This window comes from Meleagris gallopavo, chromosome 1 (assembly GCF_905368555.1).
Source record: "Meleagris gallopavo chromosome 1, MGAL_WU_HG_1.1, whole genome shotgun sequence".
Classification (NCBI taxonomy): Eukaryota; Metazoa; Chordata; class Aves; order Galliformes; family Phasianidae; genus Meleagris; species Meleagris gallopavo.
Genome location: NC_139404.1, coordinates 48,264,408 through 48,285,916, shown reverse-complemented (window position 1 = coordinate 48,285,916; position 21,509 = coordinate 48,264,408). Strand labels below are relative to the sequence as shown.

The 21,509-nt window shown below is 38.7% G+C and overlaps 1 protein-coding gene across 1 annotated transcript in view; it reads left to right on the top strand.

Annotated features, from left to right (window-relative positions):
- Window positions 1-21,509, top strand: part of GUCY2C (guanylate cyclase 2C) — a 43,960-nt gene that overhangs the window by 16,018 nt on the left and 6,433 nt on the right. The window contains exons 11-21 of the mRNA XM_010710096.4: window positions 1,890-1,971; window positions 4,328-4,433; window positions 4,951-5,013; window positions 5,692-5,763; window positions 6,697-6,801; window positions 7,953-8,039; window positions 11,764-11,896; window positions 13,660-13,797; window positions 17,360-17,448; window positions 19,105-19,196; window positions 20,423-20,581. Of these exons, the coding sequence (XP_010708398.1) occupies window positions 1,890-1,971; window positions 4,328-4,433; window positions 4,951-5,013; window positions 5,692-5,763; window positions 6,697-6,801; window positions 7,953-8,039; window positions 11,764-11,896; window positions 13,660-13,797; window positions 17,360-17,448; window positions 19,105-19,196; window positions 20,423-20,581 (1,126 nt within the window). The remainder of the gene's footprint in view (window positions 1-1,889; window positions 1,972-4,327; window positions 4,434-4,950; window positions 5,014-5,691; window positions 5,764-6,696; window positions 6,802-7,952; window positions 8,040-11,763; window positions 11,897-13,659; window positions 13,798-17,359; window positions 17,449-19,104; window positions 19,197-20,422; window positions 20,582-21,509) is intronic.

The following is a 21,509-nucleotide window of genomic DNA, read 5'->3' as shown; positions in this document are numbered from 1 at the left end:
TACAAAGCTCTCACACCTAATATCCAGCTCTATCTCTGCCCAAACATTGAACCTGACATCCCAGAAACCACCACCTGCTTTCAAGTTTTTGGTGACTCCTGGATAAAATTATTAACTGTCTGTGTTATTCAGCATGGCAGAGTACAGCTCTTCTGGTCAGAGCCAGCAGGTGTTGTTTTGCCATTTGCTACATGGCAATTGGCAATATGAAGGCATATTTTTCTAGGTATAATATGCAAGATGAAAATTCCTGCTGTGGCAGTGGTTGCAAGGGTTAGTGCACTGTGGGTTGGTTGGTGTTCACCTGAGTCATTCCCACTGATGAGCGAGTGTCCAAAGGTGCCAGAGTTATAACCTAAGGCTCCGTTAGTTTGCTGTGCTATTGACCTCCATTAGGGAATGCTATAATGCAAAGTGATAACTGGAGGAACAAGCACCATCTGCAGACTAAAAGTCATTCACAGTAGGGTGGACACTTTTATTCTTCAGTAAAGAAAACAGGGCATGTGTCAACCCTGCACCAGCTTGTGTTGTGAGAGCTGTGCTGTCTGGCCCCAGCATTTGCAGTGCTGCTCCAGTCCCATTCTCATCCTCCCCTCGTGCACTACATGCACTATGTTATCAGAGGACTTCATTATCTTCAATACATTCCCTTGTAGATGTCCTTGTTTGAAGTGGCTGCACAAGGGCAAAAGAAAAATGTTTGGGAATTGCAGAACCGTTGTGTCTATGAAGTGGTATCTTAACATGGAGTACATAATGAAGCTGGACTTCATGGCCAAGCTACATATAAACAAAGTAAAATTGCCTCTCACAAGCGCTTGATTATTTTGTTTTCCCATTTGTAAAAATACACGTTCCTCCAGTGCGATTCTGGATGGGAGTGCTTCGGTGTGTTGTAACACCAGCAGCCAGAAGGTGGAAGCAGAGTCTCAGGAACAGGAAAATGCGGTTCAACCGGCCTTCCATGGGAAACTTCAACCTGATGATAAACCACTACTCACAAAGCTGAGGTTTTAGAGAATTCTTAGGAAAATGCTTTCAAAATCCTGTGCATATGTCTTATGAGGAGTTGACAATATCCTTCCCTGGTGAAGGGAAATGGTATTACAGATAGTTTTCAACAGAGGCTGGCATGAGAGCATGGAAGGCAGGGAGATGTGATACACAGAACAACAAAACCAAAGCTAGAAAGCTGGGTCCAAAGTGCAGAGAAGTTCTAAATAGAGTTCCATGTTGGATGCAAACACTTACATTAGCGTGCTTAAAATCTGTGCTTAGTTATTGCCTGATTTTGGAGGTAGCTAGTGTGTGTCTTGTTGCTTTTGGATGTTATTTTTATTAATTTGTATTATTTTTATTATTCTTATTTTACTTTTCATGGCTTTCAACTACTTAATGCATGTACATCCCCACCACACAGACTGTTGTATCCAGGGTTTGTTGCCACTCTCTATTCTCATGAACTCATTTGTCTGCTTCATTTTTTAGAATATGGTTACCAAGAAACAGTTATTTTTATTCCAGACCTTTCTTAGTTTCTTTTTAAAGAAGAAGTGAAACACTGGAAGCCCTGAGCTGATGTGACAGTTAGTGCTATTGAATTCACCTCCCACCTGGCTGTGCCTACAGAGTGCCCATGCCTCAGGTGGGGACATAAGGGCACTGCTCAGGGCCACACTTTATCCTGTTTGGAAAGGGAGCAGGCACATGTCATCTTCCGGGAGCACTGAGCTTTAGCAAAGCCTCTAATTGGAATGTGACCAAAGAATATCCCTGCTTGGCTACTGTGACTTGCATATGTGGGTGAAGGTAGTTTCTTAAATAGAATATTGTTTTTCAGTGTCTTTCATCAAGTTGTTTACTTTCTATTTTTTTCTTTTCTGCAGGCCCACACATACTGACTATTGCTGTCTTCACACTCGCAGGAGTTGTGATTCTGGTTCTGATCATCTCTTTGCTTGTCCTGAGGTACCACTCCCTTTGTCCCTCTGTTTATCCTAGAAGAATTTTCCTCCTAGGGCAGTGCCTCTGATGTCTCCTTGAAGAGCTATTCATGACCGTTCCTTACAACTACCTGGGTAGTTGCCCTTGATGTAAACTGTTTAGCCAGGTTTGTGTCTGTAGCATTGTAATGTAAGATTAATACTCAAGGGAGAAGATACAAGCAGGTTTAAAGTTTCTGCATCTGCAAAAGTTCTGATTCCCACTCAACACAGAATCTCATGTCTCAGACCACTCTTCAGATTTTTTGCACTTACTGTCAACCATTAGCCCACTTGGGGTTTCTTTATGTTTCTTTGACCTCTTGGTGATAGAGAAGTTCAGTTCAGAAGGAGTTTTCTGTCTTATGGGAAACAAAACTCCATAAGGTTCAAATGTTTTCATTTCATGCATCCATTCTCTCTCTCAGTTCCTCTGACTCAGTCCAACTCTTCACATACAGACTTTTCTAACAGATGTAATTTTTCAAATATAACACAGTTCATCTTAATTGTGATGGAAAATGCAGAAATAGAAACCAGTGGAATCTCCTGTTGCTGGAAAAAATTTCAGTACATTTCCAAATTATATAGTCTTCTTTCATATTCAAAGAAATTGTCTTAACTTTGCATCTGGTTTTGGTAGCTCAGGACCCCTCTTATTTACACAGTAGAGAACTTCAGACAAAGTGAGAAAATCAGGTCCTAACAAAACCTGATTAGAAACAGATGCTCAGGTTCACTTATTTGAAGTGGACCAATCTGCCTTGTGGACTAAAGCTTTTCATGCTGAAAACTCAAAGATGAAGGTATACAACTCTTACACAGGCAATTGTGCTCAAGAAATGGAAGAGCTGACTATTCCCACATAAGCACTGACATAAACAGAAAAGTAAAGTTGTTAGTATATGGTCATGAAAATTAACCAAATTTTGCCTGGACACAGTTTGAGCATGTTATAAAGGTTCTGTACTCTTCTATATTTGCAGATGTATAAAAACTAAACATTCTGTTCATATTTTTAGATTCTTACTGTATACATATCATTGTAATATCCTCGACCATCAAATATAGAAATTTCTGAGGATATTTTAGAATAATTTCTTCGTGTTTACTTCTAGAGAACTTACCTTCTTAGTATAGAAATAATAGCAACCATCTCAACTAGAAGTGCTCCAGCAGATTGTCCCCTAACAAGGTAATAAGAGAGACTCAATTATGAAAATGAAGAAAATGCCTCATTAGTCTGTTTATCTCCCAGGTTTCTAGGATGCTTCATAGTCAGAACTACACACTTCCCTTTATAGTTCTGAGTGCTGAGGAAAATAGCAAAAAACCCCACATAACTAATTATTAGACTCAGTAGATTTTAGTTCAATTTGATGCATCCTTAATCACTAACTGGTAACAGTTGGAATTGCAGTGCATTCTGATGAGTAATGACAACAGTTTTAGAGATTGAACTGAGAAATATTGTTCTTACAGCAATTATCAGTACTCCCTTTCATATACACATATAAGTAAAAATGAGTCAGAAAAGAGAATATTTTGTTATTAGTTAATACAATAATTTCTCCCATTTGGAGCACTTGCCAGCAGTCATCATGTGTTGGGATTCCCAACACACTGTCTCTCCAGACATTCTTAAATCATGTGTTTTCTTTCTTCTTCTTCTTCTTTTTTTTTTTTTTAAATAGAGGAAGTACTTGCATGGGTAAACAGATAATTTGATGAGTACAAGTCTAATTGCAGCTTTTCTATAAGGGAAGGTAGTGTTTTCTCTGAAATTCTAGAAGAGAGACAGCAGTTTCCTTTTTTTCCAGTTCCAAGGGCTCTTTCAAAATATGCAGAAATAAGAGATGTCCACAAAAAGGGGTCTTATCCACTACTGTTGTTGTCTCTTCTCCTGGCACTGTACTCACATATATTATTAACATCCAGTCTTGATGCCAGGACTTCATTTGGCTAATAGTTGTTTGAGGCACCTCCCTTTATAGTACATTCAATAACCTACAGAAGAAAACCGTATAGAATGAAGAAAGCCATTTGCACCTTAAATTGTTCTGACCTCTCTTAATCTCTGGTAATGGCCTAGCAGTTGTTCTGCTAAATCTTTTCTATTCTTTTACTTTGTCTATGGAATTGAGACAGCATTTATTCTCTCCCAAAGTTATGGGAATAAGAGCAGCCTCAAACTGGAAGACTATGAGAGACATGGGGCATGTGCTAAAGCCTTGTCACCCTGACACTCCATCCTTGCATCATCCCAAAGCTTCCCTGTCCTAATCTTCTGTCATGAGTTTCAGTTCTCTGGGAGGATATCCTGAAGTTTGCTTGTTTTGCAGGAAGTACAGGAGAGATAATGAGCGTCGGCGGAAGAAATGGTCCCATATATCGCCTGAGAAAATCTTGCCTCTGGAGACCAGTGAGACAAACCATGTCAGTCTGAAGGTAAGAGAAGTGTGATAACCAAAGATGGATCTTGGATTTTGTCTCCTGAGGACCATCAATGCTGGGACACTGGCTTTCTCTGACTAAAACACAGGCTATGGCTGTGATAGGAATGGGATCTGTTAACATTATTGTGGTTTATTTTTTTAACTCTCACTTGCTATATTGATTATTCCCCCTTTTACCACTCCCTAATAGAATAAATTTCCCAACAGTTATGCTTGTCTTATGAAGGGGAAAGAGGCTGAGGACTGATTGCCAGTCTCTTCCACACCACAGACGATTTCTCTGTGCTTTGCCCCACTCCTCTAACTCCCAGGAGCACAGGAGCAGCAAGTGGAGGCCATGGCAGTTGTGGGAGCGGCCTGGCTGCCCACACCTCCTGCGACATGTGATGGCACTCCCTTCAGAGAGGCTTGTGCTTCTCTGTATGGCACACACTGGCAAGACTTCCCTCTCTGAGCCCGAGTGGGGAGTAGGTGATAATTGCAAGTTAATGATCCTTCTTTGTTCTCAGATTGATGAAGATAAGAGACGTGACACCACCCAGAGACTGCGCCAGGGCAAATATGACAAGAAGGTAAACTGAGAGTCCATGCTCCTTCCTCTGCTCAGGAAAGCTCTGTGGGAGACATCCTCTCTGGAGTTCAGGAAGCAACTCTGCCTCTGACCTTGCAAAATGGCTTGGGTTCATGCAAGGAATGTGCCATATCGGGTGCTTTGCACTTTGCTTACTGCCAGGAGGCAAAACATTAGACACCATGAACCCTGGCCTAGTTCAAAAGCACAGAAGTGGAAACAGAAAGCACAGAAGTCAAATACATGCAGTTTGATACCATGGAGATTAAGGTATCAGTGGAGAACAGGCCATTTCCGTGCATTTCTTGTATACTCAGTTGAGCTTGCTCTCTGCCTGACTGAGGTATGTTCATGTTGAGGTACAATACGCATCACAGAATCATAGAATCATAAAATAGCCTGGGTTGAAAAGGACCACAGTGATCACCTAGTTTCAATTCCCCTGCTGTGGGCAGGGTTGCCAACCACTAGACCAGGCTGCCCAGAGCCACATCCAGCCTGGCCTTGAATGCCATTCCTGTCTACATGGTAAATCCTTTGAGGGAAATTTAACCCCATTGCTTACTTAGCTGACTAACTGAGACAGCAAAGCAAGGTGTTTCTGAGATATTTATTTAGCATTTCTTGGAAGAGAAGAATTAATCACTACAATTTCTTTCCACTGGTATTTTTTCTTCAGGTGGTGATCCTGAAGGATCTCAAAAACAATGACGGTAATTTCACAGAGAAGCAAAAAATAGAACTGAACAAGGTAATTATTGTACATAGCAACTGGACTCAGCAGGATGGTATGAATCCAATGAGTGAAGTCATTGCCCTCCATTGCCAGCTCCATCAGCCATATATATGCTTATGCATATATATGTTTGTGAGGTGGACAGGTGATGTGTTCATCAAAGCATATTGCTTGATGACCTCTGTCTTTGCTAGTGTAATCACATCATCAGCTGAAGCCAGTGAAACTGAGGTGAATGAATTAATTCATGCACTGTCATAAGACCCTGCTAAATACATTTTTATAGCCAGTGCTGAAAGACTATGCACTCTGCTCATGTGCTAATTCATTTGTAGTGGAATATTGTAGTTAAATCTCATTACTGAATGCCAAATGCAGATCTTTCAATATAAGTAGCTCTCTGCTGACTAGTGCATACTGATAATTCTAACATTAGGGATGAACTTGGCTACAATACTGCATTATTTTGAATGCCAAGTTTTCCTTTTTACACAACAGAGCTATAATGTGAATTCACTAATCTCTAAAAATATTCTGAAGTAAACTACAGTTGTTCGTATATATGGACAAAGTTCATAACATCATGCAGCATCATTACAATTTTATTACCTGCTTATTTGCTGATTGATTAACAACATTATCTCTCTCCTAATGGCTATTTTTATTAGCTGTGAGATTTGACTAGAGAAGCAATAAGAGAGATTGTAGTCGTCTTTGGAATGATCTTGCAGTATCCAGCAGCATCCAGTTTTAACTCACTAATCTGGATGGCTCTGGAATGACAAATGCCTTCAAGTACTTCACTCTGTGCCTTAATATACACTGGTTCAAAGGGAACTCCTACATCTTATCAGAGCCTGAGATAAAAAGTCACACAAGCGTCATCGACCTGTGTTTCTACACTAACAACAACTGCTTTTAAAAATAGATGTAATATTGCTGTTCTAGCTCCTGCAGATTGATTATTACAACCTGACAAAGTTCTATGGCACAGTGAAGATGGACACCATGATCTTTGCAGTGATCGAGTACTGCGAAAGAGGTTCCCTGCGGGTAAAGAATTTTGCAGTTTTCGTTCCCCAGATTATTGTAGTAAGAAAACAGATATCTTGCTGTGTGTGGTCCTCATGCTGCAGCACTGCACCAAGCAAATGGTGGCAAGTTTCTGATATTGAATTCCTTCCCCCTTGCTCACCTCTCCCAAATTTCCTGCCTGTGGCTGCCATCAGACTGGTGGTTCTCAGTAGCCAGAGGATGCAGTGAGGTGTGAGCAAGGGAATATAGGCAAGATCTCTACCCAGACAACAGCAACAGCCAATATCTATTATTTTCCCCACTGGGAGGATATAGTATATAATGTTTTCTTTATTTTCCAAGACATAGCTGTTGTCTCTTTTGATGCTCTTGCAGCTTCTGCAGTGTCCCCAGAGTTTGAAAACACAGAGAAAATAATATAATATTAATAAGGGGCAAACAGTTTAAGACTGGAATATAGTAAATCCTGTGTTGTAAGCCCTTCGTTCTTATTTATAAAGGGAAACAGTAAATTGTTACCTGGCAAGAGGAAGGAAAGATTTAGACTTTATTACTACCAGTATTATTTCAGAGCTAATCATGGTGGTGTCAGATTTTCTGCAAGCTTCTTAGACCATACAAAGACTCTCATCAGTAGCAGCAGGCTCTGGAACTCACATGAAACTCACAACAAGGCAGCAAAATAGCAGGTCTATATCCAGTTATTTTCTTGTAAACTCATGGAGACTGACTTTTAGCAATGGAAATCATTGTGGTTGGAACTAAAAATCACTGTCCATTTATGTTAAAAGATCAGTCTACATCGAATTTATAAGTTACTTAGAAGTAACTGGATTGAGCACAAAACACATACAGTCCTTTCCTCTTATACACCTTACTCATTTCTGTCACAGCTTGATTAGATTTACCTTGGCTTTAAGAGCAAATTCACAATTTACTTTAATTACACAAAACCCTTCTTTTCTGGAGTCCTCACTTTTCTAGTTCTCTGTAAACCTAAAATATATGTAATTTTCTCTGTCTTTTGAGTCAACTTGTGTAATGCATGTATTCCTAACATGCAAGTCTGCCTTACTCAGTCCCTGGTTGAAAGGCTATGTTATACTCAGATCTCAGCTTCTGCTTTTTCCCTGATGCAGACTAGAATCATTATTTTTTTTCCCTTACAGGATGTTTTAAATGATAAAATCTCCTACCCTGATGGCACATTCATGGACTGGGAATTTAAAATCTCTGTCATGTATGATATTGCCAAGGTAAGTGGACTGTTGACCATGCAATATTAATCAGCCTGTCCTTTCTTGCAATATGGATCCTCTGGAGAAAAGCAGCTACTACTGTTTTTTCCTTTCCTTGATGCCCTTCCACTCTTTCTTCTGGCCTCCAGGAGGCCAGGAAATCCTGTGGCTCTCAAACTGAAGGAGTAAATGGGGACCAGATTTGGCTTTGGGGTATATATATGAGTAATAAAATATGCCCCAAAAAGACATGTGACCCAAAGATCAGAAGGTTACGATTTGATGATTGTGGCTCTGACTAGTAGGTCTTGGGCAGTCATGAGCCCTGTAAATCAGACTGTGCTGTCTGGCCCTCAGGTAAGACATGTAAAGGAAAACTGTTTTCTTTCAAAATGACGGAATTATTTCAATTTGTATCCAAAACAAAGATCAAGTTCTTTTTCAAAACAAGCTCTGTTTATTCTGCATTTTATTTTGATTTTCCCACTCTCTAGAGACTCTCATTTCTCACTAGGACTAGCCATTTCAGTCAGCTAGAGAGGGAAAAACAGAAATTCATAATAAAGCAAATTCTATTCTACACTACAGATTGCATCTGATTAGCTGGTAATTAAGAAAACTTTGTAAATCACATACATTATATCTCTGCAGGTAATCCACAACACTTTTTGCTAACTTTTTGGTAGTGCACAACTGTTATTGGAAGTTTTTCCATTTCCCTACACACTTCAGTTCTGCCTTGGTCTCCACAATGTATGACTCCACTGTTCTAAAGAGATACTGAAAATCTTGCTCTTTATTAGAACCTCCTTAACCCAAATTGTCACAGCTTGTTGGCCTTGTTAATGACTTTCAGGTTCAATTAGTGTTCAGCATTAAGCTTCGTTTTAAACAGCAGCAGTGCAATTTCCCTTCTTCCTTTTAGCATATCAAAAGAGCAGGGCATTTTTTAACCCTTTGCAGTTCATCTTCAGATACTACCTAAGAAAATGGTGATAGGTAGTGGCTCTGTTTATGAGAGACATGGAAAACTGCAGTCCCTCTGAAGGGAGTGACCAAATGTCCAGTGACTACACTAGGTGTGACCAGGACTTCAGAACCATTTGTTCACTGCACCATTGGTAATGAGGAGGTGGAGTCTGGGGTTGGGTGGAACACTGTATCCATTCTGGAAAGGCTCCAGAGCATTATTATATTAGCAATGTTAGAGTTGGTTCAAAAAAACCTTCCTGAAAATTCAAACTTAGGAATATGCGGCAATTTATGGTCATTTGGATGATCTGCCAATTTCTCCTTTTCCTATTCCTGCCTCCTCTCCACCTGATGCTGTGGTGCAATCTCTGGGACCTAGACATTATCATGCGCTTCTTTTACTGCTTTTCACTAATATAGCTTCCCACTTGAACGTCTTCTCACTTTACTTAAATTATATCATGACTCTTCAGCTCCTGTTTCCCTCATGCCAATGTATGCTCTTCTCAAGCCCTCTAACAACTCTCCAGGCTGTTATTTTGTTGTTGTTGTTGTTGTTGTTGTTGTTGTTGTTGTTTTCAGATAGGTATAGAAGATGATTAGAAGGAAAGAGGAAAATATTATCAGGCACATCTGTGAGACTTCTTCATTCAGAAATCATTAACAAGGAAGCTCTGGTATAAGGAAATCAAAATTACCTTTGCCTCTGATTTGATGCTGAAACTGATTAGGAATTCTGCTATAGAAAGGGGGTATATGTCCTGGATGATATAAGCAAGGGAAGGAAGATGGCATAGCTGGAGGAAATAGGCTCTGAAGCAGACAAAACATCCTGGATAATGTCAGCTGGGTTGCATGATAAAAACTGCTTAATCAAGAAGCATGTTTCTTGGATATAGCCTGAGCACAGTCTCTGTAAATTTTGGCAGGATCTAGACAGGCCCAGGATAACCAGTCCAACCACATTCTCAAGGGATTGCATGTCTTGCATGCTGCCTGTGCCTCAGACATACATGTGCTGTGCTTCAAACTCAACTTGTGTCTTGGTGAACTCCTGTAGCACTTGCTGGTCGATTCTCAAGAAAAGATGGGTGCGGAAGGAGAGAAAACCCAGCATGTCATATAGTGTATGCCTGCCCACATAAGCTCTGTAATCTTGTTTAAATTCAATCAGTTACCATCCAGGGGGATGAGTTGCACATGTAGGAATTTCAGTAGAAGACCATTCACAGAAGAAATTAAACAGATAAAACATGTCTGTTCTGACTTCCACAGATTATACAAGAGCTGCTTTGAAAGTAATGCCTCCTATTTTATTATGTTGGCCCACTGTGTCAGAGGCAGATGTTGGTGGTTGAACCTTTCCACCAACACACTGTTACATGTTGTTGCTAAGTGGCAGAGGGCAGCAGAGGAACTGGCTGACAAAATGGCGTCTGACATGGAAGTGCGTGTGAAGCAAAGGTGTGTCACTGACTTCATCCATAGGGAAAAGTGGCACCCATTTTGTGAATGTTGGTGAAAACGCACTGGTAGTGGTGGTGACTATGTTGAAAAGCGCTGTTTTGCAGATGATAATTTGTTTTATCAAATAGGGTTATTCTGATCTTTTTATCTGTTGTAGTTTCCATGCAAATAAATAGGAGGCATTACTTTTGGAGCAACCTAAGTAGATTATGCCTTATTTACTGAACTACAGAAAGGAAGACTATAGGAAGAAAAAACACCAGCAATTGGCTAAAAGTAGATGTGAGCTGAAGTATTGTAGAAGAGAGAGATGTAACAGAATAAATATTAGCAAGAAAGTGTAAATTAGCATACCTATACTCTTCCTCAGTTTACACCCACTTACTAATGTTTTTTCCTGCTATGCCTCAGTGCTGGCCACTTGGCATGTATTATACCACATTTGACTCTCTAATACTAAATGAACAAAATTCAGAGGTGGTAAGTAAAAAATAGCAAACTACACACCTTTGTATGCATGTGTGTGTTGTAGTCAGGAATCTGAATATCAGGAAATACAGCTGAAACTATACTGGCCAATCTTCATTGCGCTCGCTTCCTAGTTTAGCTCATGGATAATTGATACATATTCACTAGTGCAGAGAAAGCCATTAGCAGTCAGATCAGAAGTGACCTTTAGGTTTCTACTCTGACCACTTGCCTCATGTAAGTGATAGTGTATCACCTAATCTGCATTGACCCTATGCTGCCTGCTGCTTTGCTGAGAAGGATCTACTGAAATGTTTCTGAATGGAGTTCCTGGTGAATGGTAATCTTCAAAGATGATACAGACGTAAAGAGCAATTATTCTCATCTTCAGTAACCATTGGTTAGATATGTAGTTGGAGACATTTTTTTGTTTGACGTTCCAACAAATCTGTACTAGATTTAACAAAAAAATATTTACTGCAAATGAAATCAACACTTCTGTAGGAGGAAATAAATTCCTCTAATGCCTAGTGGCAATCTGATCTCATCAAAACTCAAGATGCTTTATCAGGCTTTTGTTAACCAATAGGAAAGATAATCATTAGTTAAGACATGATCCTTCTAATAATCCATCCTCATTTCTTAACATTGACTGCTTCTGTGATCTTGGAAATTCTTCTCTGTAAAATACTTCTCTCCTTCCATGACAGAGAATTGTTGATAACAATTTTTTATTGCTTAGACACATATTATGCTAACATTTCATATTCTTTGACTCTAGCAACTGCTGAGAGTCTCATGTTTAGCCTTGTCTTCTCCCTATTATCAACCACAGGGAATGTCTTACCTGCACTCAAGCAAAACAGAAGTCCATGGTCGGCTCAAATCCACGAACTGTGTAGTGGACAATCGCATGGTTGTGAAGATCACTGATTTTGGCTGTAATTCAATTCTGCCTCAAAGGAAAGGTAAAAACAATATCCAATTTTGTACACAGTACAAAACATACAGTACAACTTTGTTTCATGTAGCAGCCATCATACAAATTATATATTAAAACTCCTTCATAAATAACACAATAAAAATTATTAGCAAGTAGAGAGAGAAACTAGGCAGTGTTGGTGAGCAGGAAATGGAAGATAAATTTTTAAATTATGCTTGGAAAAACAAGGAGACTTCCCTTGTGACTGAGATGCAACAAATATTTTCAAGATCCAAAGACTTCATGCAAAAATCTCCCATAGGACTTCATGCAAAAAGCTCCTGTAAGCAGTAATGGTGGAATTGTGTGAAAAAAGAAATAGAAGTTAAGTACCACTGGGTACTTGTCTTGTCATTGATCAATTATATGTGTTATCACAGTGCTGTGTAATTTAATTTAAATATTAACACTCTGATCATCCTTAAAAATTAGTAATGATATGTAATGATAACAATGTTTCTCATTCAGAATATAACAGTATCAGTTCAATGAGCTCAGGTTAGTTTTCACAGCTTTTGTTTACATTTTTTATTTCATCTAATAATCATAGGACAATTCCGTAGAACAGAGCACTCCTTTCTACACATCTCCTATTTTCTTGATCTTGAGTGCAAAGCCTTTCTGAAATTATGTCATCTGAATCTGTTTAGCGGAGTTTGGAGTTTAATAACCACAATACTGCACAGTAACTGTTGTATATTATCTGAGAAGAACCTGTGCTTGCAAATGGATTGAGAGAAAGAAATGACATTGAGACACAAAGAAAGTCAAGAGTAGCAATAAGAACATAAGAAGAGTAAGAAATGTGCACTGAATGAAAATGTTCTGTTAATTCATTATTTTGCATGTTACACTTAAATTTATATTATGATTGAATTTTAATGAATTTATCTTCTCATGCTGCTCTTAAATACTTTGGCAATCATCCTCAAAATTTCTGGCCCCTAGACTTCTTTCCTTGGAGAAAACTTACTGCTTCACAAGATATCTACAGATTCATTGTGGCTGATGTTGCAGCTTGATATTCAAAACACTGTTTTCAGGGTCGCTATCTGTCCGTTATGATACATCATCAGCATGTCATATAAAACAGTCATACCGTAGCAGTATTCTAGTTTTGAAGTACAGTGGGGCTTGGTGACCTAAAAGTACAGAATAATAATTTCTGTAGAAAGAAAGTGGTTACACACAGGGTAGTATTTATGTCAAGCTCAAAAGCACTAGGGGATTATTTCTATACAGTCATGATACCAAGGCTACCAGGAAATATTACAGCCTTCTCATATGACATCTTGAATAACACACTTTATGCATCTGGTTCAAGAATTTATGTCTCTGCATTTTTTAGTTTTTATTTTTTCTTAGCACTGGCATTCCTTGGTCTTATACAGTTGCATGGGCTATTTCTAAGAAGTCCATGTGAGGTAGTTTAAGAGAAGCAAGTTCACTGCCAACAAACACAACTTTTCTGGAGGTGTGAGGGACTGTACCAACAGTGAAAAATAGCACTGTTATCAAATCCCAGACAATTGCAGACTACCACATCATAGTTTTATCTAACTCCATTGATATCAGCTTATCCAAATAACTACTGAATGAAGAAATAAACAGTACCAGTGAGCTCCATGTTCGGTATGAAAAGAGTAAATGGAAAATGGCCAATGGACAGTTTTGAGAAGGATCACCCTTTTCAATTACTTTTCTCCTGTACCCATTTACCTTTTTTCCTACTGTCATCTGGATTTTCAGACCTGTGGACAGCTCCTGAGCATCTCCGTCATGCTGACGTATCTCAGAAGGGTGATGTGTATAGCTATGGGATCATTGCCCAGGAGATCATCCTACGCAAAGAGACCTTCTACACCAGACACTGCCAAGACACCAAAGGTAAATCCACAATTTTCTCCCCCACCGCAGCCTTCTACAATACTGTAGCTGTAAGTAGCACATTCACAGGTTTTCATATAAAGTGCTGTCTCTGGTAGGTCCTTGAACTGGTGCTTTTTTCACTGTGTGATGAACAAAGAGCATGTTTGAAGGATATCAATGTGGAGGCAATCTTCCTGTGAATCAGGTTTTTATTGAGTTTTCTTGCCCTTTCTCCTCTTCTTCTCACCTCTTCCACAGTGTTATAGAAGTCAACCTTATACAAAAACTGCCTAGACTTATTGCGACACTTAAGGCTACAAAGTGTTGTGCACAACATATAGTAGTTCACTTGTACTAGGCATCACAAATCAGCAGCTTCAAAAGAGAACAACAAAAATTCAGCAGCGTGACATGAGAACAACTGATATTTAAAAGTTGGCAATTCAGACTTTGTTCAAGTCTGTCAAATTAACTTTAGTAGTTTATCTTCTGTCAGAAAAAGAATCTCCTCACACAGTGCATCCATTAAACCCAATTTCGTGCATGTTGTGACATTGTTTTTGAATGGCTAACAGCACAGACAATACCAGTGCCCAGAATCCCATGAATTATTTTATATTGCAATGTTATAACCACCATAAAGACAGTCAGGTTTGAGATTTTCCTAGTGACAGTTACCAAGTTTAAACATTGCCTTTCTGAGTCATTCTGAAAGATCTGCCTCACATTTGCTAAAACATCTAGAGCAGCAGCTGGCCAGCCTAACAGCATCTTTCCCGAGTAACATTTGAGACTAACATCTAGGCCAGGCTCATCATCTTACTTTATAGCAAATTTGTGCTCTTATCCAAGGAAATACAGTATTTCACATAATCAACTCCTTAATATATAATTGGATGTAGGAGAGATTAGAAATACCTGTTTCCTTTACACAAAACTGTTCAGGTCTTTGTGCTGTGTGACAGATGGTCCCCAGAACTGCATCAAATAAGACAGGGTAGAGAAAATAAAAGTCCATCTACTCCTTATCTTTGGGAAGAGGGAGACAAAATCCTCGTAAATACGATAATTTTACAAACATCCCCCATACAGATGGAAAAAGGAAAGACGAATACTCTTTCTTCCTGATTTTGACTTGCAAAACAAATCCAAAGCAAACTGCATTCTTATAATCGTTCACAGCAGTTACAGCCTGCCTGTGTGTTAGCATTACCTTGTGTTTTCTGGCTGTTCTGAGATGTGATGGTGACCTCACTGCTCTGTTTGACTGGCTTCATAGCCACAGTCTGGTTCCTCGTTTTAACTTTGGCCTATGTCCTAACACTGCATCTTATCATTTTAGAAAAACTGTTCAATTAGAATAGCATTAAGATAAACCAGATGAAAGTACTTTTAGCACTTCTAGGTGTAGGCTTCCTAGTGCTGGGCATGGTGACACACAGCAGCGAGCTTAGTAAGAGAACAATAAAGCTACTTGGCCTGAAACCCAGAAAGTTCTCTGTAAGTCTGGATTCATTGTAACTTGAAAGAAAAAAAAAAAAAATCCTATTTTCCAAACTAAGAGTTTTCCATTGATTAAGGAAACTGTATTCTCCCAGAAGCTTTTTCTTCTAAATCATTATTGGGTGCGTGGGCTATATATTGCTGTTCTAATAGCTGCTTTTATTATTTGTGATTTTGATTCTGCAGCTTCTGTAAATATGTTCAGTCTGATTTCAGCAGTTCATAAGAGTTAATGTAATGGAAAGGAATGAGTTATTATATTTTGTTGAAGTGGCTCATCACCAGAACATCAGGATTCATTCATTAGATGAGACAAGGCAGCAAGAAAGTACATCATACTTACTCAAACGTCTTTGATTTTTTTTTGAGTCATCATCTAGTTTTGGGAAAGAGTAGTTCAGACTTAGCAGTACCATTAATTTACAAATATCTAAGTTAAAAAGAGGGAAAAGAATGCAAAATTAGAGTCAATGGTAATGGGCAAGGAAATGTTCCTGATGCATGTTACATTCATTTTAGTGTCCTGTGAAAGTCTTTCAGTAGCTAGGTTATCAGAAATCAAGTTCTGCAAGTTCGAATGTATGGATATTTCAGGACGACTGATATAATCACTTGTCCAGGTCTTCATTGGCAGCAGCAAGGACTGTGTTCAGATTTAAGAGTTGTTTGAGAAAGCCTGCACCTAGCCTCCATCCACAACTGGGAAAATTAAGCTAAATTTTCAAGTACTCAGTGAACTAATTCTTTCAAAATGCAAACAAATATTGATCAACTTAGTGTACAATAATACTGTTATTACTGAGTTAAAAGAAATCCCACAAAGAGGATAGGCATACAGAACCGTATTCTAATGTATAATGTAACTAGGTCATAGTCCTTTACTGACTTCTTTGTGAGACAGCTGTTAGACCAGCTGCTGCTCCACTCTTCTGCAGAGACACCTCATTCACTCTCAAGACTGAAATTTTGTCATGAGCAAACCTAACTCATGCTCCTTACTTACTATTTCTTGCCACTGGCTAATTGCAGTGCTGCTAATAGTTGGTTTTATTTCCTCTTTCAAGTGCACATGCAGCTTGGAAATCTATCACATTCCTCTTGCATTCATGAGACTAACACAGGTTCTACTGTCTCTTCACTCACAGGATTTGGGCTTTCCAATCTGCGTGACCCTTAAATAAATCCTCCTACTCCTTCTCTAGTCTGTAACATCTACACCATAAGCTGCTTCACTTTTTTAGAGTGAACATGCACACTGGGCATGCTTAGACATTCCTTGCTACTCTGGACATGCACATACTGGCCTGATGACAAATCTTCCTTGTCTCATTACTTGCTTCCTTTGGCAAAATTGTCTTCCAAATATAATCAAACATCATTAATAAATATGTTTCACACTTGCAATTTCTCTCTCTTCATTAGAGATCAAAAAGTTCTTCTTTTTTGGTACTCTCTTTTTTGGTACTGTCTTTTTTTTTTTTTAGCTCTTTAAATTGTTCTGCAAATGGAGTCTGCTTTCTGATGTGTTCTGAATCCAGATAACTTTCATAGAATGGATTTCATGAATATGAGTACAAATCAGCTAACAAATTCCAATTTTTTAAACCATACATGTTAATAGCTTAGTTTTAAGGAAGTTGAACATCTTGATGATTTGAACTTATCTGGTGAGAATTGTAGGTCTCCATGCTTTTTATCAAGTTGTAATATTCTAGTGGGCTTCTCATGTGGTTTTTTACTATAGCTATAGCTCATGCTGAGAGGCACACTAATTATACCTAATGTTCATTTGGGAGGATGCCATAACCATGTCTACCATGACCAATAAATACTTGAGTACATTCCTATTCATTTTGCTTTCAGGAGCATTCAAGCCAGCCTGTTACAATCTTAAGCCATATTTTTAGAAAAGCTCCAGAGTTGAAATTCACATCAAAGAGAAGGGAATCATCTTCAACTTTTTGTTCGAATAGTAACTTGTAACACATCCTAGGATGCTATACAAAAGGAACGTTTTTCCTATGGTTTTTTTTCCCCTTTTAATTAAAACTTTACATCTTTTTTTTTCTTTCTTCAGAGAAACTTTACAGAGTGGAGAATGACAAAGGAATGAAGCCTTTCCGACCAGACCTATCCTTAGAAACAGTGGGAGAAAGAGAGATGGAAGTAAGCTAATCATTAGCAGCCATATTCTATGTGTAAGGTAGAACTCTTGCCAAAACTAGCGCTCATGATGACAAGAGGATGAAAGCTATGCACATTTTCTGCCAAACGCCTTAACCACATGGGAAGAAACAGTATTCTGTAGTTGTTACTAGTGAAATGAAACAAAACTGATGAAAATTTTTCCTCCTTAAGTGTATTCTGTGCATCAACTCTTTAGTTTTTTTCTAGTGATGTTTCAAAAACTAAAACATGTTAAAAGTACATCCCTTGTGAATTTGAACTTTTTGTTAAGTTGGTTAGCTCGAAAAGAGGCAAATGCATCAAACAATGCTCCCCTTTCTCTCCAGAATTCGCAAAGAACTATATTCAGTTTGTCTCAGTCAAAGGAGGTCTTAAAATAAAAAGGGAACATGTGCTTACTTAGTTTAGTATAGTCCGAGGGCTGAGAACTGCTAGCTATACCATAAGGAGAGTGTTATATATGAAAAATTACGTATCATCATATAGTGAGGGTTGTATATCTGTGTGTGGGAAAGTAGCAGTCTGACCTGCATAGGAAAGGATCTGGGATGGATCAGAAAACTGTATATGATGTACTCACAAAGAGACTGTGTTGCAATAATTCAGGGAAAGACTATCATTATCTTTTGAAAGTACTCTCAAGTAGTAGTATTGCTTACTTATCTTTGTATTACAGTGATGTGTCTTTTGAAATCTGGTATTATTCCAGGGTGCTGAACTGATATATGAACTTTAAATAATGCATGAGATCACAAGGGAGAATATCTTGAGAGAACTGGTGGCAGTACAACACATTTCAGAGATGATTCAGATTACCTATCTTCAGATATCTAGAAGCTGTATATCTCATTCTGACCTAGCCCCTATAGACCCTTTTACATCTGATGAGAGAATACTCATCCATATGACTTTTTGGACCTATTTTATATTTTTAGATCAAGATGCCTTTCTCTCTACTGATTACAGATGTTTCCCAGGATGGCTATGCCAGCTTTTAAACTAAACTACAAGTGGGATTTGCCTCAGGTAGTTTTAGACATCTGCAATGCACATATCTGTATTCGAACTACTTACTCTGTAGTCACTGGAAAAAAAAAATCAACACTTACATGGTGCTACTCTTCTGATCTCTTCTGGATAGCTCTAAGATGGGATGAATGGCACTTCAAATGTACCTCCTTCCATGTATTATACAGCACCTAAGACTTCTTGCACAGGTGCAGAGGTCTGTATTGTGGACATCAGCATATTCAGTTGATGAACCCCATTATTTCTGGCTGAGTCACCAGTTTCAGAAAATTCCCAAACACAGAGTACTGGAAATAAATTACCACAGCATTTACTTCCATGTCAGTAACCATACCTGGCACCAGTTGCAAGAGAAGATCCATTTACATGCCTTTCATATACGTATTGCAAATTCAACTGCAAATCATGTCACTAGCTAACACAGAGTTAAGTTTCAGATGCTTGCAATGAATGTCCCAACCATAGATCCGTAACAGTTAGTCACACATTTCAATATGTTGCTTATCAAGAATAACTGGAAATACCCTGATGAACTAGTGCCATTTAGCTCCATTATCTTTCTACATCCACTACTCACTTGAACTTTCCTTAAATTTTCATTTGAAGGTATACACACTAGTGAAGAGCTGCTGGGAGGAAGACCCAGAGAAAAGACCTGACTTTAAGAAAATTGAGAATATTCTGGCTAAAATATTCAGGTGAGCATCTGGGGCTGAGTTTTTCAAGTTGCTCCAAACTCCTTCTGGGTGCTAGAAAGCTTGTATTTTTAAGTATGTAAGCTGATGTTAATACAGTCCAATTAGTGCCTTCACTTTGATTTATTCTTTGCCACAAAAGTAGGTGAGCACATGCATTTTTGTATGTACTCATGTGAACGTGTGCAGCTATGCATGTATTAGCTGAGTGAGGATGAGATGATCACCATACCTTAAATTGGTACATTGTGAAAGTAGCAAGCTGGATAATTAGAGATTCAAACCACTCAAATAATTGACCTCCTGTCTCTAGTCAGGAGTTGGATAGTGAGTCATGTTGTCTAAGTTTCGGGAAATAAAGGCACATAAATGTTTGGAGGATGATGGGAAAGTTTAGATGAGCTGAGTTGTGCCATAAATGGCCATTCAGATGGTCTCAGATAGAGCTGACTAAAGGTGTTGGGTTGTACCTCATCAGAGAAATTAATTATGGAGTTTTGTAGGTATAAAGTTGTGGGATACGCGAGGATGGAGACTGCTTCCTGTCACATGCAACAAGGTGTTCTTCTCATGAGTGGTCTCAGATAGCGCACCTGTGACAGGAACATTTGTCTCAAGTAAGAGTGGCTTTAAAGTCTGGTTAGAAGGAACTGACATTTCCTGTCAGTCTGGTCCTATCTACTTTCTGACTGCTGAGACAAATGGGTTATGAGTAGCCCATGTTATTGTGCTTCTGCTTCCAGCAATTACGCTTCTGACTGGAATCTGCTGAATCTTGTGACCAAAACTAACTACTGAAATGCTAATTGTTCCATTGAATTGTTCTGACTTCCACAGAGGTAGCTGCAAAATGGTCTTAATCTTTCTGTCTAAAATCCCCATTTAAATGTTACATGGAGTTCTCTATCCATATTCTTTAGCTTCCTCTTGGGATTTGAGCTTGCACAAATGAATGCTTAGGGATTACTCAAGGTAATCTGGACTTGGAAGTACTATCAGGGCTATGATTTGAAAGTGCTTTAAGAATTAGCAGCTCTGAGTTACAAGTGTGGGGCACAGACTTTTAATTCGTAAAAATAAGTCCTCCAAGCAACAAAAAAACGTGCATTTTAAGCACTTTCATTCTATCCGTACAGAAGTTAAACACTGGAGAAGTTTTGTTGCCTCTCTCAACAATATGCTTCCGTCACCCTTTCTTTTTGGCTCCTGTGCATTGTTGTTATTCCCAGTAATTACCACGGCCAGACCAATGAAAGCTACATGGATACCTTGATTCGACGTCTACAGCTGTATTCCCGGAATCTGGAGCACCTGGTGGAGGAGAGGACAGAGCTCTATAAAGCAGAGCGAGACAGAGCAGACAGGCTTAATTTCATGTTACTTCCAAGGTTAGTATTGAGCAGAAGGATTTTTACTGGCATTTTATTTATATATATCACCTGATTCGTGGAGAGTGGGATTAATATCAGTCTTACATTTCTTCAATTTACACAGTGAAATGCTACTTCTTCTGTTCTAATTCTTCCCACCTTACAGACAAAACGCCAAATTTAAGAGTTGCCATCAATCCCCTCTTCTGTACAGCTCAATTGAGGACAGGGGGTAGCAGGCACGGAAAATGTGGCTTTCTTTGCACAGACAAAATCATAGATTTTCTATAGACTTTTCATCCTGGTCTGATCTCCCATAAAGATAATTTCCATACCTATGTTAATCCCCTGTCTAAGGCTCTGATTAAGTTCAGGATTTAAATGTAGTGTTAGAGTTAAAAAGATTTACTGAACAAATGCCTTATATAAGGAAAAATAGTGGGAGCTCAGATAAACTACATCTCATATACAGTTACAGCATGATGATTTTAGCCGAGGAAGAATATCTTTATTTATTCATAAAATGCATTTGCCTGGAAAAGGGTGGAATTGCATTGAGGTCATCCCTACTCATTTCTGGTTAAGGCTGATAGTGTCAGATATACAATATTTGTATCACAGCTGACAAACACCTTCAAGCTTGTGCATACCACCCTAGCCCAGAAAAGTACATGCCCAACTTGAAAGTTACTGACACTGAAAAAGCGTTTTTTAAATGAAAATTACCAGCCCATCTCATTTTATCGGTGTATTGATCTGTTCAACAAGTTGGCAGCATTTTGAAGTACTGAAAACTTTCAATTCTACATAATCATTGTAAATTCTAATTGACAGGTAAGCCAGTCTGCCCAAGCAGCTCTCTTTAATAGGAAGGTATTCAGAAAACATGCAAATGTGCAAAGTGACATTGTGTTTAATGCACAAAGCTGTCAAGTGCTCAACAAAT